General features: G+C 40.7%; 1 protein-coding gene across 1 annotated transcript in view; it reads left to right on the top strand.

Moving 5' to 3' along the window:
* Positions 1 to 26,232, top strand: part of srrm3 (serine/arginine repetitive matrix 3) — a gene marked incomplete at its 5' end in the record, with an annotated part of 73,436 nt that overhangs the window by 40,939 nt on the left and 6,265 nt on the right. The window contains 8 exon segments of the mRNA XM_040151310.1: positions 6,646 to 6,747; positions 13,967 to 14,068; positions 14,630 to 14,710; positions 15,255 to 15,323; positions 18,245 to 18,280; positions 18,546 to 18,596; positions 19,163 to 19,270; positions 20,246 to 20,408. Of these exon segments, the coding sequence (XP_040007244.1) occupies positions 6,646 to 6,747; positions 13,967 to 14,068; positions 14,630 to 14,710; positions 15,255 to 15,323; positions 18,245 to 18,280; positions 18,546 to 18,596; positions 19,163 to 19,270; positions 20,246 to 20,408 (712 nt within the window).

The following is a 26,232-nucleotide window of genomic DNA, read 5'->3' as shown; positions in this document are numbered from 1 at the left end:
CAATGGCAGACTTGGGCAGCTGAAAGGGAATTGCTGGAGTTTACCAGAAGAAAAAAAAAAAGAGAGGGTTCAGTGTTGCCATCTGTCAAGGTCGCCTCATCTCCTGGCCTGGAGTAGACATAGCTGCCCCTGGTTTGAGAGCAATCTGAAGAGCCATGATGTCTTGTGCAGCAGTGTAGTGGCAGGCAGCAGCTTGGCTAATGATGACAGAATACAAGGAGAGCAGACACCCACGCTGACCAGCTCTACTCACTCCTGGGCTCGACTGGCAGACGGTCGCGCTTGAAGGACGGCAACCACTCAGCTGAGTGTTAAAGCTCTGGACAGACTCAACTCATCTTGTTAAGCTATAATAAAAGGAGAATCTCATTTGCCAGCTTGGCTCAGCAAAGCTCACCCAGCCTCTCCAATTTCTAATGTGCCTCTTTAAATGAGAGTGTGTGTGCATGTGTGCAGGATTAAGGGATAGAGCGGGGGATGAAACAGGGGTAGAGAGGGAGAGCAATGCCAGGCATTAGACACAATTAAGATGGTGGCTGGAGTCTGTTTTCATTTGTTGTGGATTTACGACAGAGGGCCCAGCCTCTGCGTCACCCGTGAGTCCCTGTCCTGACTTAGGCCTCAATGAAGGATTAGGCTGGGAGGCAGGTTGGATGCCTGCCTCCTTCTCTAACCCTTCCAGCAACGCAGACACTCCCCTCCTTTCTTTGACACACAACCCCCCCAGAACAGTCATGCTCTTATCCAGAGATAAGACCAGGATAAATAGTTTCTCATGACTGAAGGCCTCACCCTGGGAGCCAATTAGACAGGCTCAGCAATTAAAGGCGTCTGTTCATTTAGCTATCCAAAACCTGGCAGCATCCCCAATTCACTGGTGCTCCACCACTGCAGGGAACATTGCCCTTTTTTCTATATTAGAAGGGCTGGAGGTTACACACATCAGGCCATTTATACATGATATCTGTCTGGAAGAGCATGAGGCATGATCTATAAGAGCAGCTCTTGGAGGAGATGGTACATAACTGACACACCTTCAACAACATCCTGAATTCTTTAAAAAAATTGCTTATTGTCTACTTTTAAGCAACTTTGAGTACCTTATGATAACATACAGTAACTCACTGACTGATTTCAAGCTCAAGGGTTGCTATGCATGCAGAGGTTCAGACTCTATTTCATGGGTGTTTTCCACGCTGATTGAGCCATAATGATTGTGCATGATTCAAACATCTATGGTGTCTGAACCTTTTTCCAGCTCTTTAGTGAGCTCTTCCTTTAAACACATAAACTCCATATACGCATCTGCACAACCCATGCACACACACTACAAAGTTTGTGCTAGGCGTGTCTGATGCATGGTGTGTACCACCAATGCTAAGAGCTTTTTAAATAAGAGGGAAGAGAGAAGAAATTGTTGTTCCTGCTTCACCAAGCAGAAAAATTAGATATGTATGTTTTGAAAACTAAATATCCATTGTTTTAAAGCCGAGTAGAGATTTATATACTGGCAGAAGCAAAAAAGACACAACAACACAGGGATGTGTATTTAAATTTGCACATTTACTTGTACATAAGGTCATACAAGCAAATCAATTTCAAGACAGAACAGTTTACGGTAATTTCAGTCAGAAAGGACAGAGATGGAGTGGGTGATAAATTCTTGGATTTTTGCCACTACTGCCACGGTTTTGTTTTAGGAACATATGCACTGACACTTTGAATTGCAAGAGATGCGAGTAGCTAGGATCTTATTAAGAGAGCTGTTTTAAGAGCCTCTAAGGCCAGAGCAAATAACTATCTCTGCTCTATTGGAGGTTTTTCTGCAAGCCAAAGCTTGCATCATAAGACAATAAGCCTGTGTCCTATAAGACGTAAAACTGGAGGGGACGGCATCTCAGGAACAATGACCTATTTTATACAATGCCACTGGGGAGCTTCCAAGCCAACACAAAAGGTCCATGCTAGACAAAACAGCTTCAAATGCTGTTGTTACAGGAGGTCTTAGAGAAGATGTGCAATCAGAATGCGCGGCAATGGCAGATTGTGGTGACCACTGATCTGTTTGCGCTGCGGGGGAGGTGAAAGGGGAGGCTTTATATAGTGAGAGAAAGCTGGTCTCTTTCTTTGCTACTTTTTGTCTGGTCTATCTCATACCTGTTATCTAACCAGAAAATCTGTGACTCTAGAGAGCATCAATTGAAAATCCTCTCCACCTGAGAGTTAAAACTACTGTGGCGGTTTCACTGTGGCACTCAGTAGGTCATTTTAATTCTGCCCCTGAAATAGAAATGTGGGGGTGTTCAGGTTTGCCTTCTCGTGTTAGCAGCACCATTCAATCTTACTAACTACATTGGCATCACTTTGCTTCCGTTCTCTTTGCAGCGGGATTGATGGCTGTAGAGTTTCATAGGTGTACAGCAGCAGCTGGGGAGTTCTGGAAAAAGGCTTTTAGGACACCAAATGTAGAGCCATCACTGGCAGTCAAGAGGAGAACACACACAAGCACACAAACACACACCCACATGCCCTACACATAGGCATGTCCTCATCAAATTGATGACTATCTGCGTAAGTATAGCCTCTGGGCCACAGCTATTCATTTTACCAGGATCATGGGTTAATGGAGGAAATCTGAGGGTGCTCGGAGCTGTCTAATTACTCCAATCAAGTTCTTTAATTGCGGTGATTTTTCATGGTTGGGGTGGTGGGGAGCCCCTTGCTCTGATCGATGTCCCCTGTATCTCTGTGTCCAAATCAATGGGACATTGCATGCTTTAAGCAATGCGCCTGGGCTAAATGGCTTTCATTTGGCACCACTTGGCTAACTCTGGCCTCTGAACCGTCTCACCTCATACACATATACTAACACACACAAAAATGAAAATATACAAGTGCCCTGCACAGTTTAACATTAATTTCAATTTTGAATTCAGTGTTCCCCAGCCTTGCTGAGAGTGACCACTCTAGTCAGCCCCTCCTCTGCACTGTGTCAGGGCAGAACAGATGGTGCATTAGGCAGAAAGCAGCTACCTTTACAGTTGCAAGAAGTGCTAATTAAATGTGCAGAGGAGAGATGTGTTGCAAAGTGTGCGTATCCTAATAGCTTCTGACAAACGTCCAATATGTGTCCATTTACACAGATGGATTCTGAGCTCATTATGGATTTTTTTGCTCACTTATCTTAAATGCAACTCAAAAGTTTGGCCGTCATGAAAGAAATACTTTTCAGTCTCATATAAACATGGTCTTTGTTTAGACTTCTTTTTGTCCATAGATTTTTATCTCTGTAGGTGTACCTGCCAACGGGCGTTGAGCAGGTTCTGTGGGGGATTCTTCTGGCCCATATTTTTAAGCCGCAGGCTCTTTGTTGAAGCAGCACTAGTGCTGGGAATACACTCTCTGACTTTGGTTTGTAAGCTAGACTGATCAAAAAGAAACAAACTTTGCTGTGATTCATGCTGTGAAGCTGTGCTGTGCTTCAGAATCCAGCAATTCAATGGGAACACAGAGAAAGAGGAGGAGCAGAAAGAGGAGGAAGCGATTCTGAAGGCCATGAGTCAACAGAAGCTTTAACCCACCAAGTTCTGACCCCTCTTTTCTTGCTGTGTTGTGTCAACAGAGACAGCTGCAGGCGCTAACATCCTCACCGTCATTAATACAATATGAGAGAGAAATCCCTACAGTCATGGCGCATGTTTGGTTAGAACGCATTCATTTTCACAGCCAGTATCTTTTCTGAGCCTTCTCACCCCTTTACCTTTACCTTTCTTCAATCCAGAACAGACAACTTAAAGCTAACGTATGATGATGGCTCCTGCACCGTGCATTGAAGTGTGTGTTTCTGGCCTCCATTGTGCTGAGTTGAAGGCCGCTGGGTTGAGAGATTGCCTCACCTGATGGTGCTGTCACACTGGCTGGCCTCTTCTCTGTTGGGCCATCTTTCAGCTATTACAGCTTTCCATCACATTTCTCCTAATCTCATTCTCCACACCGTCAATGTGCTGATAGCACCTACTTGAGAATACATGGTATCAGCTGCTATATTTAATCTTAGAAAAGTAAACACTCCTCAGACTAAAGCCATTTCCACGCTGAAATTAGCCACTGGTTCATCTCCAATCCAGTTTATGGAACTGGTCCTGCCATGAGAAAGAGAATCTGTTGCCATGTAAGAGTCCACGTTTCAGCACTGAGTGATGGACAGTTCCTCTATACTTTTACTTCTTGCAAGAAGAGCTCACATGTCATATTAAACAGGAAAATTAAATACATGTCCTAAAGTCTTTTATGTACTTTCAGTCTGGGGCTGTTTTACATAGCATGGTTAAGGTCCCTTAGTTTCCATTAAAGAAAATCTCAATGGTAGAGTAGGGGCTTTTAAAGTCTAATACCGTGGGCCCCTCCTCATTCAAAACTCAGACAACTGCAGGGGAATGTAAAAAGGAAGTACACTATGGATTTGGGGAGTAAGCAGTGGGCTACAACTTGAACCCTGTTTTTAATATTTTTTATGTCTATATTTGTTTACATTCTGGCAAACTGGCACCATTAAAAGTATGCTGAATTAGCTATTAACAGCCTCTGTTTGCAGTGTACCCAAGGGTGTACTGACAACTATCACTGGATTACTGTGATACTGAAGAATACTTAAAAACCTAATGATTCTCATGCAAGTTCTGGAGTTCTAAGAAGCGTTTTTTTTCTTCTATGATTTCAAAACAGAGTTTTAAACAGATGTTTATTCACGATGGACATAATGGATACATATTAGCGATAGATATAATGATCCTCAGGAAGTGTAAGACACACTGGATCTAAAAATACATGTGTAATGTCTGTGCATTCAGAATTGATTGATTTATGACTCAGAGAAGGAGAACAAATTTTGATGCAAACTGCAACAGCTGGATCCGAAGGGTTTTAAAGTAAGTTAATTGCCTCCATACATCTCACCCTCTGCTGCAGCTCCAACTGCTGAGCGTGTTGATAAGTGAGCCAGCACGTGGGAAGTCTATAAAAGTGGGGGCTGTTGATTTAATGTCCACTTATTTGAATGAGATGTTCAGCAATCATATATGGGTGTCCTCATACTTTTACCCATGTGATGTATCACATATGATATAGGTATATACTGTACATAGGTGTGATGACATAGAACAGATAGAAATCAAATCAAAGCCTTTATTATATTCAGAATATAATTTGTTTTACCAGTTTGCTCTAAATGCAGATCGTCTAGTAAGTTTTCAGTTGTGGGATAATGATTTTTCTTGCCATGAGCTGCAAGTAAAGGAATAGTTTGAAATTTTGGAAAATCCACTTATTTGCTTTCTTACCAACAGTTAGATGAGAAGATTGATGCCACTCTCATATCTGTTCTCTGCAGTTCTTGTTGTTGAATGTGTTATGAACACTACAGTATATTATTAATGGTAGAGGCTTCCAGTCAGTCGAACTCTGATATGTCTGGTTATTGGCCACACTTTCACAGCTTTATTAATTCTCTGCCTTTCCCCTCCCTTCTAAATCCTCCTCTTTCCCCTTCATGTTTCTGTGCTTCAGTAGCTCATTACAGCTCATTACCACAGTCAGAGCAGAATGTGGAAATGGTGTAAGATGGTGTGAATACACCAGGAGATCAGGTCAGTGTACATTGCATCGAAAAGGCCATGTACCGTCACAGACTTGTACAGCTATCCTCTGAGAATCTGTAGAATAGAACAGGACAGAAATCAACTTCATTCCCTCAGCTGTGCTTGCTCAGACAGGCTGGTTGAATAATTACTGTGTCCCTTGCAGAGCTGTCACCACTTTTCCAGCGGCAGGCCTGTGGTCAAAGGCTGTTGACTTATTCACAAACTGGAAGGATGTAGCCCAAATCTGTATGCATAAACAATTTTAGGAGTGCTTGATTCATTTATTATGTTTTGCACCAAGTAAGATCACAGTGAATCAAAGTATAAATGATCATTGTGATGGTCTTCTGCTGCACCCAGTGACCACCATAATACACTTGAAATGAAAAAAGCCAGCATTTCCCAATTAGAAATCATAAATATAAATGTACAATGTGACACAGACAGTATTATCTTTCATGTGACACTGCAGCGCTCCGCAGTGTTCTGTCTTTGTCAGCTTGTTGAAAGCTGCTCACACGGCCCCTCAGTTCCTCTCAACTCAGCGAGTTATGCCGCGCTCAATGCAGAATAAAACATGACATGCAGTCCAGGCCTGAACAAGTAACCCGCCGGGGTCGGAAAAAGTTGACAGTGAGTCATCAGAATATACATCATTCGGCTGAGTGTAATTTCTGGTCAGGACACGGTCAGTAGACAGTCCCTGACATTTGTTCAGACTCTGTGTGATAGCAGGGGATGACACGGCTCCTACACGAGCATGTGGCAGTTACAATGGATGACAGTTAGCTTCACCATTGCCCCTGCTGCCTTCATCGCTGTTATCAAAAGCTGCTGCTTCAATTTGCAGTGTCTTCATAAGTCTTCACACAGTCTCTGGTTAACACTGAGAAGAATTCACTTCACCCTTGTCTGTTCTCTATTGAGCCAGGTAGTCAAAGCTACAGATTACTGATGATTGTCCGTGCCCCTTTACTAACTGTTATGTCTTCATGTTCGTCCTCAGGTACACAGAAGAAGAGATTCGACAGAAAGTGAGCACATTCAGACAAATGCTGATGGACAAAGAGGGCGTTATCACCAGAGGAGGCTCACATAACCAACCTGTGTAAGTTACCGTATGTGTGGTTTACTGTCTTTGATGTCTGCATTAAGAATGTTACACAAAGCTACTATCTGTATCTGTTCATGTCACAAAAATATCTGTACTTGTTTCTGTATTCAGCAGTGGTGGAAAAAGTACTCAGAACTTTTACTGAGGGTAAAAGTTGCAATATTACAGTGTAGAAATACTCTGTTACAAGTAAAAGTCCTACATCCAAAATTTTACTTACAGTACAAAAGTATAATCATCAAATTATACTTAAGTTACCATAAGTAAAAGTACTCGTCAGCCAGATTGTCCCATTTCAGAATAATGTATGTTAGCGGACTTGCGACTGGTAAAGGTAGGGCTAATATACTGCTGGGTAGCTTGTGAATTTCCCTCTGGGGGTCAGTAAAGACTTAGCCTGTTATAGTACATCATAATTTATTTGTTGATTGTATTTTGTGTTATTAATCTGAATCTGCAGAGTAACTAGTAACCAAATTTATCAAATGTCTGAAATGTTGTGGAGTAGAAGTATAAATTACCATATAATGTAAATGCTCAAGTAGACTTAAAGTACCTCAAAACTGTACATAAGTACAATACTTGAGTAAATGTTCTTACTTTCCATCACTGGTATTCAGATTTGCCCAGAAGAGGGCATGACTTATATCAGAAGTTGTTAGAAATTGTCTTGTCTGCTTCAGTTTCTGCACTGGATTGTTTTTACATTTATTCTCCTCATACTGTATGTTAAAAAAAAAAAAAAAGAAAAAGAAAAAAACAGCAAGTCTGAACTGAGTCTAAATAAAAGCTGCGTATCTGTTAAAAGTCAGGGTGGAAGTCAATGGTGGAAACAGAACAGCAGTTAAGTGGAAAAAGTCTGAAATTATTAGAGGAGGACCAGATGGAAGTTGAGTGAAAAAAAATAAGAGAGATATGATAAAAATTGAAAAAAGCTGTCTTTGTCCATTTTCATGCAGTGTTGAAAAGGTCCCTAACTTCAGCTTTTCAGTTTCCAGTCTACTGTCAAGGTGCACAAGGTTCCAGGCTTTAACCTGTGATCTCGAGGTAAAAAAATAACACCTCTGAAACATCCGTCAAGCTTTATCCTGCACTGCACCACTAATGGTGAAAACTGATTAAAAGTTACGAAGGAAAAATTAATATATATTTCATATCCATTCAGAGCACATTATCTGTGCAAATCCAAATAATGTTTTTATATTTGTTTACATCCCTAGTGTACATGCACGGTTACACACCTTACCTCCAAAACCTAAAGACTTTTGTATCGTATCTATTAATTACAAAATGATTGGAAATGCTTTATAACAAATGAATCTAATACAACTACACATCAATAAATAACAAATGCAAGCAGAAACTGATTTTGAAGGAAGTTATGAGAAATGTCCTACCATTCTAATAATGTCTTCAAACAGTCAGTTTCAACACTATGGACCGTAATTACAAAGGTGCAGTAAATTTTAATCTGATTCCTTGGCTGGTAATGGTTCTCTCTGAATACACAGGGAATGGTTAAACAACAGTGCTTTGAAAATAATCAGTAGCATTTTAAAATCAATTCTAAACTCTGCTGGAAGCCAATGAGGTGAAGATTGGCATGATAATTGTCAATTTGTTTAGCGTTAATCCACGGTGTAGGTTTGAGCTCAAGGTGGGAGGGAGAACATGCCATCTGGGGCAAGCACAGATGGAATTAACGGAATCAAAATGAATGAATTCTGTGTGTCGTCGTCATTCAGATCCCAGAGAGACACACACACATTCACAAGGGCCACTGCTTCGGCCCTGAAAAACATGACAAACAGCAACAGCAGGATGTGGGTGTGGTGGCCCTCCTGACTCGGTCCATCATACTGTACGTGTGAATGATTGAGAGAGGCAGTGTGGTGGTGGCGACGTGACCCGCTGTCTCTGAACTAATGACTGGTAATAACGCTGATGCTTCCTGTCTCACAGACAGGACTGATGATTCTCCCTCCTTTGCATCTCAGCCGGTGTCTGACATTTAACCAGACCATGTTGAATTGAGGAGGAAGTCTGAAGGAGAGCGCTATAGCGGACAGTTATGTACAGTAGGATGAATATAATAAACATTTATGGCCCAGAGAAAGCCAACTACAAGGATACAGGATTTTCAAAACTTGCCTCAAATTCTGCAACTTTTCCTCTACAGAAAGGCCTTGATTTAGAAAACTGAAGAAGGTTGTAATATGCAAGGTTATTATCCCCCCACTCCTCCACATCCTCTACACTCACCCAGGCCAGAAACACACACACTCAAAGTACAGACCTCTCTGAAGTAATCTGCAGTGTGTCCCTCCGCACAACATTGTGACTTTTCAAGTGAAGTGCCTAAATCTGGAGCATCATAGCGAGGATGCCCTAATTAACCCATGGTTGGGCCCCTTTGTCAAAACTGACCGGCTCACCTGATACTCACCGCCACCAATAATAAGCAGATCAGCAATCTCCCGGGTCTATGAGGGCTACAGTCACTTTGGTAGACAGCCCGCACTAAGCACGGACGTGCCAAAGATTTCATATGAATGGCTCGGCTGTGTCATGGCACTCTGTGTCTCTGTAACTAGGGCTGTGGTTTTTTTCTGGGCCTCAGGTCCTTTTTTAATTTTTATTTAACCTGTATTAGATATTTTTATTGAAATTTGAAAGGTGTTGAAAATGTATGCGACGTGCATGCAGGGGTCCCTAATTTCTAGCAATGCAAAAATAGATATACAGCAACATAGAGCTAGATATAGATTTTGATATAGTTATCTAGATATGCAGATTTGCTAAAAGATGGGAGGGTCCATCACAAGCTCAAATATACAGCTGCTTTCATTCTGTTTGAGTTCTCTCAGATTGGAGGTTTTATTCAGATGCCATCTTTTCCACAGGGACTAGAACAACTGACAGGCTGGGCCTCTTAGCAGGAGCTTAATACTCTTACACACTAGCAATAAACAGCAAGCAGTAAGCATGGATGTGCTAGCTCATAAATCTGTTTTCCAATGTCCCACATTGATTTCCTGCAGAATGGATGGGAACTTAGAGTGAGAGAAGGAATGCAGTGTGTAAAGCCTCTCAGAGCCATTCAGGCTTATACACCAAGGCTGTATGATCAGAGCGGGATCAATGGGGAAGCCAACCCTGGGCTTAACATAGTTGTATAATATCTGGTGAAAAGCCTGAGACCAACTTTCTTGATTATGAAACAGAAATATGTTTGTTTCAATAGAAATGGATCTACTGTTCGACTGTAGTACAAATATCTAATCTGGGTGCATATAGAACATCAACGTTTTGCCCCATGATCACAGAACTGATCTGCTCAGCTTAAACTCCCAGCCCAGTACATCTTTTATCTTAATATGGCCACCATAAAGCAGGGACTAGATTTGCCCCCGCCCTCATACTGAGGAGTAATTAATCCGACCTCCCCCTACCTCCCGCCAGAATAACAAACTATAACTCTCTAGAGCAATAGAAATATATGTGGGCCTTTAGTGGCAGAGGGGCTGTCTGAGTGGGGATATGAATGACCTGCACTACTATGTGCCGCAGCCCTGAGGGGGGCCTTGGCCATAGTCCATCACTGCCAGGTCCAAGGGACAGTGGCTGAATTAGGGAGCCTCTTGCCTCACCAGGGCACTATTAAGCACAGGGACACAGACTCATCTTCCTAACAGGGATGCTGTCTTGATCACGACCAAGCTGGACAGAAGTCTCCAGCATTATGGAGCATGGCATCAATTAAGGGATTAGAGATAGGATGGGGACTTAGTTGATTTATCACTAATGACTAAGCATGGGGACCACTAGATAGTTTCAATTGTTTGTTTTTGGTAGTGTGCTTCATTCCCAACCCTACAGGGACACAAGTCATAGGCAAAAGGCCAAATGGCAGGTGAAATGAACCTTTTTGTTTTTAAAAGGCCAAATAGAGATTTTAAAAATAAATTCAACAAGTATTGCAAATGCAAAGGTCTCATCCTCTTATGATCCTCTTAGAAGGCGGTGAGAAATAAATAACAAATAAATTATGTGAATGCCATCACTGATAGTTTACACATTTATATCAATGCAGAAAATAGCACATTATCACCAAAGTGTTCATATAATTTTCAAATTAACGGTAGTCTAATAAAAATCATTAGAAATGCAGTGTAAAGTGCTGCATTATCGAGACACCCTAATTCACATCACATTTAGCTTTTTTTGATAGAGACCTTATACTATATAACAGATAAATATTGTATGTGTATCTTCACTACAAAGAGCACTGTCCTTTACTGCCATATTTAATATTGAATATTTGTTTGATGTTCAGTTGTGGAATCTTTTTAGAACACTGACTGTAAAAAAAAATATAGATTTTAGATTTAATTTTTTTTTTTAGCCCTGAGTAGTGTCTGCAGGCTAGGCTGTATGTAGCCTAAGAGGCAAAATCCAAAAGATACTGATTAAAGAGAATTTAGTGAGTAAGCGAAACTGAACAAGTAGAGCAAGGCAGGGTAGAGAGAGGTACTGTAGAGCATTGTGTGTATCTCTCTCCCCTCAGCGCAATATTCAAAAGTTAGATATACAATGACTGCCATCAACTTGCAGTGTATACTTTACCTGAAATGCCATCCAGTCAATATTCGCTCAAAGGCAGTTTCTAACTTTTTATCTTTTTAAAACTGAATTCCCACTTTCATGTAAACCGTGTCACACCCACACAGCCTACAGTAGTTTCCTTCTCTCCTCAGCTGATTTTGTTCTTCGAGACTCTTATTTTTGTTGCTCAAGTTCAAATGTACATGATTTTTTTTAATGCAAGTTTATTCATAGAACGAGCGTTGCAGTGTGTGTGTTGAGCTCCAACACTTTTATGTGCATGTGTGCGGAAAGGGCCGCCATTATGACGTGAGGTTATTTTGCTGGTACTTGGTATCCCTGCTGTGCCCAGTGGGGCTCAGCCAATTAAGGGCTCTGTTGCCTCGTCTCCTCCTAACAAACCGTCAGGCCCGTTCCCTGTTCAAGTCCGTTCCACACTGTCCTTCCAGATACTTTACACCATTTATTTTGTCTTTTTTCTACATCACCCCTCCTCTCTATCCTGCTCTGATGTAAAATTCGCTCTGATAGTGTTCCCCATATGTGTTTGATCTCCTTACTCGAGATCAACTATCCTTTGCTTTGTTAGCCTTTTTTCGTGTAGCACTTAAACCTCTTCATCTCATCACACCAGTCTGTTTTATCGCTCTGATTAATTTAGGCTGCATGGATAGTCATCAAGGTTGTGACTCTGTCACCATCACTATAATCCATATTATCTCCATACATAGAGTATCTGTGTAAAAACATACCAGAAAGCTCGGAGCATGACCTGCTGAGTTTGTAACAGTACTGGGACATGGCAAGGTCAGAGTGATGGGACTGCATGAGGGTAAAAAATCAGTGTGGCGTGTTTTTTATCGGGTTTTTGAGCCAGCAAGGTCAGATTTGGTGGATCAGAGGAGGCCACATAAGAGGGAACAGGCAGTGGGGCGAGGAGGATTAGGTAGGAGGCTGCTGCCATCTGTCTGTATATACAATACAGTATGCGTGAAAAACAAGCGGGAAGTTATGAATGAATGATGATGTTCTCACAGCTGTGGTTAGAGAAGCTTACAAATTCCAGTCAAAATAAAGTTTAGTGTGTGAGTGATGAATAAAGAAACTCTCCGGTCAGTCTCTGTTGCCTTAAATGAATGTATTTTTTCTGGGCCCAGGAAACAGACTCCACACATCAGAAACTGTATAGAATCTGCTTACCTATCCCCTCCCCCACCAGCCTCTTATACCAAACTGCAATGAGGACAAGGTCATAGCTGTATTCGCTCTGAATAACAAATTCCAGTAAAAACAGTTTACAATAAGCATATCTCATGCACTGAGACACTACAGTCTTCTACAGTGAAAAGTCTGACATCAAACGTAACAATTACCCTATGAGTTATTACAAAAGATCATTTTCACAGTGATTCTACAATTATATGTATACATTTCAGTGAATTCAGTGACAGTGAGCAACAAATTTTCATGTTCCATGACTCTATGTTTTGTTTTTGTTTTTGTTTTGATTTTTTTAGGTAAGGCACCCGAGTGGGTGAATGTATGGTAATGTATTAGCTACACTAGCAGTAACGCCCAAGGGCAATGTCAGTCGGTCAGTTGGTCAGGCTGATATCTCTCAGCAACTATTTATTGAATTGCCATGAAACCTTGTAAACACATTGATGGTCCCCAGAGGATAAATACAATTGACTTCATTGGTCCCTGACTTTTCTCTAGCTCCAGGATGACATTTATGTTTCTTATTGAAATGTCTCAACTACTATTGGATGAATTAGCATGAAATTTGGTGCAGACATTTGTGCCCCCATTAGGATGAATTGTATTGTAACTGCACCCTGGTGATCCCCTGACTTTCTGTCTAGCATCATTATCCGGTCAAAATTTTCATTTGTCCAATGCTTAAAACACTCAAAACTAATAACATTCCCATCAGCCTCAGCCGTACTTTTTCTTTAGTGCAAATTAGCAAATGTTAACATTAAAACTATACTGTTAAATAGTCCAGGCTGATATATCGTCCAATATTAGCTTATTGCAGATATATTGGATCAGCGTACATGTTTGTCGATAAGCAACAAGAAATTGCAATGCAGAAATGCCAAATCAGGATTGAGGTCATTTAGAAACAGGGTCACCATCACATAGTTTGTCCATCAGAGAGCAGTTGATTTTTCAACGGTAAAATGTCCTACTTATTATGTATGTTGGTATATAAAACATTGGTATGGTATTAAAATAGATTGGAATCAGATCTTTTAAAATCACCAATATTGATTTCAGAATTAACTCCAAAAATTCAGTATTGGTCAGGCTACACTTAGCGAGCTAAAATGCTAAACTAAGATGGTGAACACAGTAAACATTATGCCTGCTAAAAAATCAGCATGTTAGCATAGTCACTGTGAGTATGCTAGAATGCTGACGTTAATATTTAGCTCAAAACACAGCTCTATTGAGAATTACTGTATATGGAAACCAGGTTTTGCCATACATATATGCATACACTGGTTTTTTATTCCTCTTTCTTACAATACTCACACACACACACACACACACACACACACACACACTTCACCTTCATGATCCTCGACTCTTGTGTTTTCAGGGTCAACCACCTGCATTATCAGCCTGTTGAGTATGAAGAGGATCCTGAGTTGGTTGGCTATGAAGATGGAGACTATGACCATGATTACCACAGTGACAACAGGTAAAGCACATATTTAAACACACATATTGTGTGTTGACCAGCTCTCACCCCTCCAGTGATGAATTAAATCAGCTGCCTTTTATCTCCTTCGCATGGCCTCTGGGTGCTTCTTTTGATAATGTCCATAAACATTAAACTGTTATCAGGACAGAAATGCTCTTCAGAACTACTAGCAAAGCTCATGCCCTGTAATAGCATACAGGCAGAGATAAACAGCCTTTATTACTTATGTTTGAAAACCATAATGCAGATGGTCATTTAGATCGTGCTTTCTGCGTGTGACACTTCGCAGACATGATGTGTGAAGTGTGAAGTGTATTTTCCTTGAAGTCATTTCCTGTTTCCACTGCAAGATGTATTGCATGAATGTTATGTGTTATGATTGAATGAACTGAGGAAATGAGAAAATACACACTTATCGTCTTGTTATCGGCACAGCAGTAAATAACTATAATCAGAAATCTATTCCTTCTGGAAATTATTGTAAATTATTTCTGCCTTTCTCGCTCTCTATCTCGATCTCACTCTCCGTCTCATTCTGCCTTTCTGTGGCCAATTCAGAGTGAAGAGGAAATCGAGCAGCTCTCCATCCCCTCGTCCAAAGAAAAAGAAGAAGAAGAAATCTGGCCGCCGAAGGAGTCGGTGAGTGGAAATGGCTTCCACTGATGAAGTTGTTCGATTTTTCTCCTTTTTCTTTTTTTTTCCGAGCCTCCTTGACAGAATAATTACGCTGTGGTTTTGTGAAACAGAATTCCAGTCATTTTGGTGTGAATATTGCAAACGAGCCATCAGATACTGCAGTTGTGAATAGTGGAAAAAATCTGTATTAGGTGATTAGCAAAGCATAGGTTCATCTTCCATTTTCTTTTGACAAGGTCAGCAAAAAAAGGGGAGATACTGAGACTGAAAGAGAATTTGTAAAGGAAGATCTATATTGGTGGGAAAGAGAAGAAAGAATAAGAAGGGGAAGACAGAGGGATGAATAGAGCTGGGAACAAAGAGAGCGTTGTTGAGTAAAATCAGCTGAGCTAGTATATATAGGATGACACCTTTAATAACAATGATCCCATCTGAGGTGTAATCTAATGTAACACAATGATGAGTTAAAAGCCAGAATTTAGCAGCAATCTGAGGCTCATTTTGCAGTCATGGCATGCAAAAATTTTTCCCCTCTCTGCATCAATAGGTTTGGCAGCTCCTCACCCACACGCAGAGAGAAGAAGAAAAAGAGTGGGAAGAAACACAAGCGAGACAGGTGAGTGTGTGTCTACATCCCGTGCCTGAGCATCATCAATGACATGTTATCACAAGAAAGGCACTCTGACTTTTCAAGGGTTTGTCAACAGCTATCCAACAGTCAACAGTGTTGGCTGTTCAAAGATGTAGTTACACATTTGATGTCTCACTTATCGGAAACATAAAGTAACTAGTTGTACACTGGGGGATATTAAAAAGTATATTGCCTCTTTCTTTGATCATGGACAGTATTTCATACTTTTTTCTTTGTTGCTTACATTTTTCTCTTGTATATGCTTGCCTCCTGGTGCAATAATTTCACAATTATTGTGTAGGAAGGAAGGCAGGTAGGAAGGAAGAAAGGAGAAGAAAGGGAGGACAAATGGAAGAAAAGGGAAAGGAATAAGTAAAGAAAGAAAGGGAGGAAAGAAAAGGACAGAAGAAAGAAATACAAGACGAAGAAAAGGAAGAAAGACAGGAATAAAAAGGTAGAAGTAATGGAAAAAGGAAAGGAATATGGACAGGAAGAAGAAGGATGGGGAGAAAGAAAAGAAGAAGGAGAGGGGCAGAAAGAAGAACAGAGGGAAAGATGGGAAGAAGGAAAGGAAAAATGAAAGGAAGAAAGACAGGAAGAAAAGGGAAGGAGAGAAAGAAAGAAAGGCAGGAGGAAATATGGAATTAAGGAAAGGAAGAAAGACGGGAAGAAAATGGAAGAGAAAAAGAAAAGAAAGGAAGACAGAATTCAAGGAAGAGAAGATGAAAAGGAAGAGAGACAAGAAGAAAACATGAAAAAACAAGAAGCAAAGGAATGAGAGAAGGTAAGGAAGAAAGACAGCATTCAACAAGGAGAAAGAAAGGAAGAAAGACAGGAAGAAAAGGAAGGGAAGAAAGGAAGGAAGAAGGAGGGAATTGAAAAGACAAAAAGAAGAAAGATAGAAGGGAAGAAGAGATAGGAAAAGAGCAAGAGCTCATCAGCAGATACCTGTGCAATGCCTTGGGATATCGTAGGAACAATAAGCAATTCTAGAGTGCCCTCCTCCTCCAATTTCTCCCAATCTCCGCCTGACTCGAGGGGAGTGGGGCTAAATGCATTGCTCTAATAACCCAGCCTGTATGGGGGCACACGACACAAGAAAAATGAGCCTCTCGCCAAATTGCTAAGCATCACTGGACTGCCCCGCTCTTGTTTCCCACCTCACATCCATCCACGCACATCCGAGTCCCCCTCGTCCTCTCCCCTCATTCCCACACCTCCCTCCCAACCTCAAACCAAAGCTGCTCTGCATTGCAGGTACTGTTTATATATGAATAATGTATAGATAAGGTGGGGGGGGGCCATGTAGGGTTCCTCTCCGGAGATGGCCTCCTTTGATGCGCCTTCTTAAGGTGCACTTTAGGAGGGATGTGGGAGAATACTGCGATCCTGTCCTACTTAAATTCATACCACTGCTTGTTTGTAATATTCTGCACAGCTCACTTTAAAATAAAAGCCCCAGGTCTGCTCCCCGATTTGATGAATAATTTCCTCACATATATTATCCATGTCCTTGTATTAGAAGGAGGGGTCAGGGGTTTAGCTGTGACCAGAATGTTTGAGAGAAGAGAAGAATAATGAACTCTCCAAAATATCACCTCATATACAGTAGACCCCAGATGATTCCCTCCAGTGGGGAAACATGGGCTGCTACTGGAGCCACAGCTCTAAGTCACATATCAGCCACATACATTACTGTGACAGCTTTATTACTCCCCTTTCATTGAATCAACACACTTTGTGCTGCTGCTCCCTCCCACTCCGTGCTGCATGCTGTAGGTGTGTAAAACAGCATGGGAGATGTAGGTCTCTCCAGGAAAATAACTCTCATAGACCAGTCTGACTAATCACCATGGAAACTGCAATGAGGGTGAAAGTGATATGGAGGTGATGTGTCAGTTGCTGAGGACTGAGGAATAGCCGGCGTCCCCATCATTATACTCAATTCGCGGTTGAAGGGCAACTGCCACCGACGCTTGGAGTTTATGATTCCTGCTTTGTCGCAGGGAGTGGCCTCATCTACAACCAGATTTTAAAAAAATGAGCCTGACATCAAGCACCTGTAGAATACCAACTGGAAGAGGCTCTGCACATATTGATGTGTGCATGTGATTCGGAATGATTAGCAAGGAGGCACCTCACGTACACATCTTTAAAAGTGCAGAAATACATGCTGAAATATTCAGTTTTTCAGTTGGTACATAAACATGCATGATCCCTCTGCTGCTCACAGTATCTTGAACATGTTCATATTATGTGATAAAACTTCTAGGTGTAGCCTTACCCTGCTTTGTGTGTCTGTGTTTGTAATATTCATATGTTTACATTCATATGTAGAGGCATATTTGGCATCTAATGTACACAAATATTCAACAGACCTCATCCAAAATATGAGCTACTAGCGATATACTCAGTGTAAAAACAGGGCTGCTAAATGAAGCTAAAACGCTTGGGAGGCTTAGACACCTTCAGCAGCTCGATGTAGTCTCCAGAATTTGAAAGTATGACAGTAAAAATATGGTTAAACAAAAAAAAAAAAAAAAAGGAGGGGGGGTTATAAAAAAGGTGGTGCATAGATTGATGACAGCACAGATTAGATTTTGGCCTCAGCCTCCAGCATTTTCTTCAAAACACAACCTCGGATGTCTGTGAGTTTATTTGAAGAAGCAGGTTGAGTAATTCAGAGAACAACCTCAAATCTGGAACATGGGTTGATGTAAATGTATCATTTCTGCGCAGAAGGTAAACCTGGAAAAGTTATCCAGATTACTCAGCAAGACTGCTTCTTGAAACAGGCCACTGGTGCACAGTTGTAACATACTGTATATTAATTATTCAGGTGAATATTATGTGATGTAGCTGTCATGATACCGTCATTATAAGGATTGTGGTGTTTTGTTTTGTAGATCTGCATCTGGCTCTGGGAAAAAGAGGAGATACAGGTGTGTATGAAAGACGAAAAGAGTACAACATAATAGGATCAGCACCGTTAACAACCTTCTTTATGATAGCGTGCATCAAAGCAAAATGCTGCAAACGAGTTTTCTCATGTAAAGTGTGTGTTATTGACATTTCTGCTTATTAAGTACCATATGTTCAAAAGACATTGCAATCCATACGGGCGAGCAGTACAGTGAGTTCTGCAAGGGAATTGCCATTGCTTTAATATACACAGCTTCATTATCTTACATATGACATCTGTTTCAGATCGGGCAGCCCAAAGAACAAACACAAAGACAAGAATAAACAGAAAAAGAGGTGAGACACACATAAATTCCATCTAATACCATTTACATGTTAATGTTGAGCTGACAGAAAAACCCACAGTATACAGCATGTCTGCTTGCTTCAGTAAAACAAAGCTTCACAGTCATTAACCATAAAATGTGATGTTCTGTACAGATATAGTATCCAATGTGTAAGAATAATGTAAACACAGTTTGTCCTCTGCACACAGTAAAATAAACAGTGAACAATCATCTCAACAGTGGGTACAACTTGAATCACGTCAGTCTCTCATAAATTTATATTGGTATTTTACACCCATTATCTCAGGCTCAGACTCAGGTTCAACAGAGTTCAACACAATTTCAAGGCCATGCATTGCACCCTATCTTAATTAGAATATATATTGAAAGTGTTTGGTAATGCATGAACTGTTTTACATATCAGTGGATTGACTACTGAGCTCGCCGTGGCATGTGTGTTTCCCTGTGATGTATGCATATGTACATACACATGGCTTTATGTATGTATATGTATGCATGTGTGTGTGTGTGTGTGTGTGTGTGTGGTGTGTTCGTCCGTTTGGTGTCATCCATTAGGTCCCCTGGTGAGACCCCAGGTAGGAGTTCACAGCGTCAAGGCAGCTGCTGTAGCTCCCGCAGCGCCTCCCTGTCGTCCACTCGAAGCACCTCCAAATCTCCTGCCAGGTAGACTCTTCAACACACACGCGTTCACACATACGCTTTGTTTTTGTCACACACTGATATCGCTCTACTGACTGTCGAGCGGTTGCCCTGGTGACTGTCAGTCTCTCTCTCTCTCTCTCCTCTCATTTACTCTTGATCCTCGGGGGATAGATTAGGATACAAATGGGGCTCCTCAGCATGCCTTACAATAACCCCCTTAAATTAATGTGATATCTCACTCTGCACTTATATAGACTTTGATGAAAAAAACAGTCATGTTGGTAACACACATTGTTAGTCAGTCATTCTATGTAGCTTGGAACATTGAGGTCCTATTTTTCTATTTAAAAAGCAGAGTATTCTGTGTATAAGTTAGCTGACATGTTCTGGTTTCTGGATGTAGTTTGGCTCAGGAGGTAGGGAGGGTTAGAAGTGTCCTCGGGGAAGATACTGAACACCAAGGTGCCCCGATGTATCATCGGTGTGTGACTGTGTGTTTATAGAAAGCACTGTTCGTACAGAAAAGCTCAGTATGAATGTGTGTGTACTATTTACCATTTTTTCTGATGATATTTGGAATACCCTACCTTATTTTATCTTTGTTAAAGGTCCTGACATTTTTGGACATTTTTTCAACTATCTAGGGCTAATAACTATGTGAACGGGCAGCTACTATGTGATCAAGTAATCACAGGGAGCATTTATGTTGACACCTAGAAATGCAGACAATTTTTAAGTTGTAAGAAATTTGATAGTTTTTATTCTTTTTGAATAAAAGTTTGAGAGTAGGTGTGGAAGAGAAGGATTTTTACTTTAATCTTTCAAGTCCAAATTTCACTTTTAGCACTTTTCACTTTTAGCACAAGCACTGAAAGTCACAATTTACTAACGAATGTGATTTATTTTCACAATGAATATTTTTTACAGCATTGTTCCCCAGGAAGTGGGGTGGCTGTGCTTTACCTCTTGTGTTGCTCTGTGGCTCTGCTCTTCCAGACTGAACTCCAAGCACAAGACAGACAGACAAAAGGTGTCTGGCACCTCGCTTTCCGCGGGCCCCAACAGCCCCGCCTCATGGCACAACGGGGACCACTCCCAGCGAAGTCGCAACGGCAAGGCCAGCAGACTCAACCACGCCGAGGGCGAGAAAGGGCACGATGTATGTAATCTCCTCTATTTTGCTCCCACACCCCCACCCTCCCCCCACCCACTCCAACGGTATCAACCACAGTCTTTACAAATGAGTTTTATCTTGCTCTTTTGTGTTGGTTGAAATGAATTCTCATCTTCTTTGAAACTGAAAGTTTTTTTTTGTTCTTTTATCAGTTATTCCAAGAACATTTTATATAATTAATATTATTATTTTTGACGTGTAAAAGACACTTCTGTCCTGTGTAAAACTTGCCGTTCCTGCTGCTTTGTTTCCGGCTCTCTTTGACTCCTCTGCCATCTTGTTTTTTTGTTTGTTCTTGCTGTTTCCTGGTAACAGAGGGAGGGAGCAAAGACAGCCAAGGGTCTAGTGTTTCTGTTCAGCACACATCCTCTGAGTCAGAGCGCAACCATACCACACCTCGGATGGAAATATCAGCCACACTGGCACACTATGATTCCAAATGAATGAGCAAATAGATTGTTGTTTCTTCTGAACGGTTGTCTGCTACAGCATAAGACAAATTAAAAAAAAAGTTGAGCCAGAAACAGGTATGACTACTTCAAACATTTGCTCCCCCCCAAAGGTCCATATCCGTGAAGAAATATCAAAGAAAATGTGTCTATCAGGAATAAAAAACTTCTGTAGATTGGCTCTTAATTAGCCAATGTTGCCAGAGTCACGATCAGACGTCTGATGGGGCTTTAAAGTGATAACAATGTGCAATTCCTCCTTGAACTGACTAATCCAATTACTTGGTGGAATGTCTTGATCCAAGTATGTCAAAATGGACTGTAACAAAATATTGCTATAGGTGCAGCTCACCATACCAAGGACCAGCTGTTTCTGCTGGGGTGTATGGGAGATTTAAAATGCCTAAATAAAAAAAAATCAAACAAAGAAATTGAAATACAGTACAGAATGTGGTATGTATTTCCTTTTATGTATGCGTTTACTGTCATAATTAATTGAAAAACCTATGTTAAAAGTACAATTAGTTGGCTTTTTGTCCTAAATAACTGAATGAATTGTTTTTTTATTGTGACATTAAAATCACAGTGAAATGGAAGTTAGAGTGACTTGAGTGTCTTAAATCAGTTCCTTCGGATATGATTAGATCACTCAAATATGGGCATGTCTTACCAAATACAGTGAGATACAGAGCTGTAGAGATGTAGGAGAATTGTCACCCCACTGTTAGATCAGGAGGAGGAGGATAATGTTAAAGATGATAAATTAAATCTCATCATTTTGTCATCAAAAATATTTTTATCTTATACAGAAAAGAAAAGATAGGGATTTTGATATAAAGAAAAAAACCCAAAATTTACACGTATTTAGCGTGTGTCAATTTTAGTGTGGAGTATGTAACAAAAGATAAAGGAATAATCAACACAGGGACACAGGATTAACAGAACATGGAAACCAAAATGAAGAGATGTATTGCATTTCATTGTTGTCCAGGAGAGGGCGGGATAGACCTGTCAGTAGTAAAATGCAAAGCGCTATCATTAGTTTTCATGAGACACATCCTAAATGCCAAAATGAAAAACGATCCAATCTCAGCTTGGGAGCTTCTTGCTGTGGGCTAGCCAGCTGTAGGGACACTACTGACAGTACATTTAGTTACATTAATAACTAACAATTCACAAAACTGTTTACAGTCAATCAAAAATACAAATAATTGTAAAGTCAATAGTAAAAGCTAACTAATTGTGCTTTTAACGTCTTTTTATGACACAGTTAATGTATACATAAAAAGGAAATATAACAAAGTCTAATTTTATTTTACTTTTTTCTTTGTTTGATGTGTTTCTATTTTGGCATTTTAGGTCTTCCATAGACATGCCCTGAATCCATATCATGCCTCAGATTTGACCTTTTGTGCTGAATGGGTTACAACTCTATCCTTAAAAAAAAAAGCAGCACCGCAAACGGTTCACAGTATGCTCATAAAGCCTAAAGTGTTATAAATTATATATGAACTGCTCCTTGTTTGTTTCTGTTAGTCTCTAATTATGTAAAAGACACTGTCTGTGATGATTTTTCAATGACTTTCTGCTGATATGAAAACAACCTTACTCTTCCTGTAAATGGATCATTAGAGCTGCAGTAGGATGACAGCCATTATGTTGGAATAAAACAAAAGATATGACTTAGACGAAGGGATCGCTAGTGAAACAATCTTCTTCCGATGAATAAGCACCTAAAAGGGCTGCAAACATCCTGTAAACACTCCCTCCAGAGAACTGATGTCTCCTATTTTCCACTCCAGCTTGCATGTGTCTATGAGGTCTCATCTGACCTCTTTCTCTCTTTTCTCTGTCATTACTGTTTCTTTTTTTCCTGATCAATTTAAGTGGTATTCACCAATGAATAAATGCCCAAATCTCTCTGTCTCGTTTATATAAAAAGCACTCAAATGCTTTGGAACTGGACCAAGTAGGTTAACTGGGTACGTTTAATAGTTTCTTCTTGTCAATACAGTTGTCTTTCTTCTCAAGCACATGCTCTGCTCAGTGATAGATCCTCTTCTCCTCCAGGCGTCCAACAGCTCCTGCCAAAGCACCAGGGGTTAAACTCATGCTCCTCTCTACTGCTTTACTTTACCATGTCGATGTGCATGTTGCCCCTAGGTGGCAGTAATTCTTCTGTCCCTGACATTTTGTTTCTACTCTATCTGTTCAGGCCAGTGGAGAATGACAAGGGATGTCTGTTAGATCATGTTCTTTTTAGCCATTCAGATGGGATGTAGTGAAAGAGGAGCATTTAATTGGCTCACATTTTTAAGCAGCATCTTTGTAGCATAAGGTGATGCTGCATCAGTCTTGTTAATCTCCACCAAAGGCTAAAATGTCATAATAATCCCCAAACTGAAACCTTTGCACAAGAGAATGGTTATGTGTGACAGATCCTGGATACAACTGAAGTCTGATTTTACTGCTGCAGTTGTGTGGTTTAGCAATTGTTCTGTATAGCAGCTCTGGTTCTCTATCTATCATCATAGTTTGTGTTCCTGTAGTCGTTTCCTAGCCCTGTTTGCGACTGTCTCATCCACTACAGAGGAGACAGTCCTTGATGCTTCCCATAGAAATGCTTAGGGAAGCAGCTATGCGCTGCTCTTTGTCCGGAGTGGAAAGGTTAACAGACGGATATTTGATTAACCAACCAGTAAGGGCCGTGTTTCGCTAGAAAGAACTAGTTTGTGCAATGTGTTGTCCAACCAAACCAGAAATCAAAAGTCTGTATATCTGTTCCAAACTGCCACACTGGAAGGCGGAGTGAAAAGAAGCCTTCTCTCTTGAAAAACTGACAAACACTTCCAGCAAAGCACAAATCTCACCTGTGTGCCATATGTTCAAGTTTGTTTTCAAGTGTGAAATGGGCTCCTTGTTGCCCTCTGTGGGCACTGGAGGATAAACACACAGTATAAGTGCAGTGCTCACCAACCATAGTTGCAGTGGGTGTTCACTGCTCCCAGGTTGCAGCAGGCAGGTATGAAAGAATCGTGACTTGGCCTTCCAGACTGAGGCGAAGAAGCTATTGTACTCAAAAACTTACCGGGACAAGTGACACAAAGATGAGATTTACTGTGTACTTTATCAAAACTGTTTTCCAAAACTACGTTTCGCTTTCTAAAGAGAGAAGGTGTTAGAAGCCAGCTGTCCACTTGAGGGGAAGCAACATAAAGCAAGATGGAATTACCAATTTAAGTTATTTACTGTATTTTAGGTTTCAGAATGGTTAGGACAAAATTTGATATAAGTACAAATAATATTAAAGATTGTTATAAATAAAATAGGCAAGCAAAAAATAAAGAATAAAAATAATATGATGATAACATGATATGATGAAGTGAAGCAAAAGTTTCTAAAGCAAGCTAGACCTGGCCCAGTCCACAGGTAGCTAAGCGAGTGAATTAAAATCAGGCCTCTCCGCGTGTCTAAATACCACTGTATGCTGGCGGTGTAATTTTTAGTCTTACATTGGAGAGTCAGACTGGGCACTCTTCCAATCTTGAGCGTCCCAGTTGCAGGCAGGGAGGAGGATGGACAGTGACTCAATAGGGGGACCAACTGAGGATGAGGAACCACACAACACGGTTTGCATAAGCAAAAAGGAACTGACTCACAGAAGAGTTAAGACACACAAAATCCGCCTCCATGTCACAAGGCTTCAAGGATGAGGACTAACTATCTGGTCTGCTAAATACAGGTGTGTTTAACATCCCATCTCTGATAAAGAGCAGCGCACAGACACTTTCCTGAGCTTGTCCATGGGAAACATCTAAGACTGTCTCCCACGCAGTTATTGAGATGGTCCCAAATGAGGCTAGTCATCCTCTTGCTCATTATTCAAGGATGTAGTCAAACACTTGAAACACAAGTACATTGACTCATGAAAATAACTAGCACAACTCACATTTATTAACATGATTGTTATTATAAAGGGACCCAAGCCATTTTGAATGCAAGCTCCCTCTTCAATTTAAGTGTTTACACAGCAGATTTGACAAAGCTCCTCAAGGCTCCCTCTCACTGTACCTGTGTTTATCCTGATAAATAAATAAAAAAAGATTGTTTGGAAGAAAGTTGGGCTGACGTCCAAAAAGTACAGAACAGAGTGCTGCTGCTGCATAAGCCCCAGGCCAAATGTGACTGGGGTCCCTTTCAAATGTGCTTAGTCTCTTAGTTGTCCATCTTAGCAGTGACTGCCCCCTCCAACAGTCTTCTACCCCCCTCTCCTCCTCTCCTACCTGTTCATCTGTGTCCTGTGTGACTCACGTCTCACTCTTGTCCTGGCATTTTTTGTCCAACATATCTTTCATATCTGCCAGCGCTGCATGCCCCCCTACCCCCACCCCCTCCCTCCCTCCCTTCAGCTATTCTACTCTACATGAATGTCCACTAATATGACAATTAACTCTATCCGCTTACCTCTACCCCCCCACCCCCACCCCATTTTGATACAAATATGGCTGCATTTGTACAAGCGAAAAAGACAAAGCAAATCATGTAGTTTTTAGATTCATCCTTTGTTTCTAATTTTACTTTGATTTTGAATTCCATGTGGATTTTTTTTTCTCCCCTCTATTTTCTTTATACTTTTTGGTTTGATTAGTTCTCCTTAGTCTCTGGACTAAATATGTAGCTTTGATACTAAAAGAGGTCATTGTCTTTTTCCCATTTCGCTGCGGAGAACATTCCTTTCTCCTTTTTTCTTTTTTCTTTCTTTCCTTTTTTGTGTTGATATTGCATACGTGTCACTGATTGAAATGGAAGGTAGGTAATGCTTTGCCTACGCACGTGATCTTTATGCAGATGAGAATGTGACAAGCACCCTAGCCTGAGTGACGTCAATGTTTCTCTCTCTCTTTCTCTTTCTCTCGCTCTTTCTGTTGTTTACCAATGGTCTTTAACCAAATTAATTTGACTTCATCAATTATGATTTGACTCTTGAGAGATTGGATTACGTAGAGCTCTGGTTTTTCTCTTTCCTCCTTAACTTCATTCTGAAGTCCAATATCCCGCTCTATCTTCCAGGTCCATTTCTTTCCATTTCTGTTTTCTTTCTGTTTTGGTAGAATGCATTCCTGTTTGTCCAGCATCTCTCTGTTTATTGGTGAATTAGCACATTCGTCTTATAATTTTCACCATATTGATTTCCACGACTGTTTCTAATAACTGTCATACCCACAGTGGTTGTGTGTTTTCTAATTATACCGCTTAGTTGTCTTCTCTCTAGTGGAGAATGGCTCTTCTTTCTGCAAGGATCAGTCGGTGCTTTTGCTGTATCTTAGATTACAAAATAATTCAGACAGCACATGATAATG

Source organism: Xiphias gladius, chromosome 17 (assembly GCF_016859285.1).
Source record: "Xiphias gladius isolate SHS-SW01 ecotype Sanya breed wild chromosome 17, ASM1685928v1, whole genome shotgun sequence".
In the NCBI taxonomy this organism is placed as follows: domain Eukaryota; kingdom Metazoa; phylum Chordata; class Actinopteri; order Istiophoriformes; family Xiphiidae; genus Xiphias; species Xiphias gladius.
The sequence above is the reverse complement of the archived record's forward strand: the minus strand, read 5'-3'. Positions and strand labels throughout refer to the sequence as shown.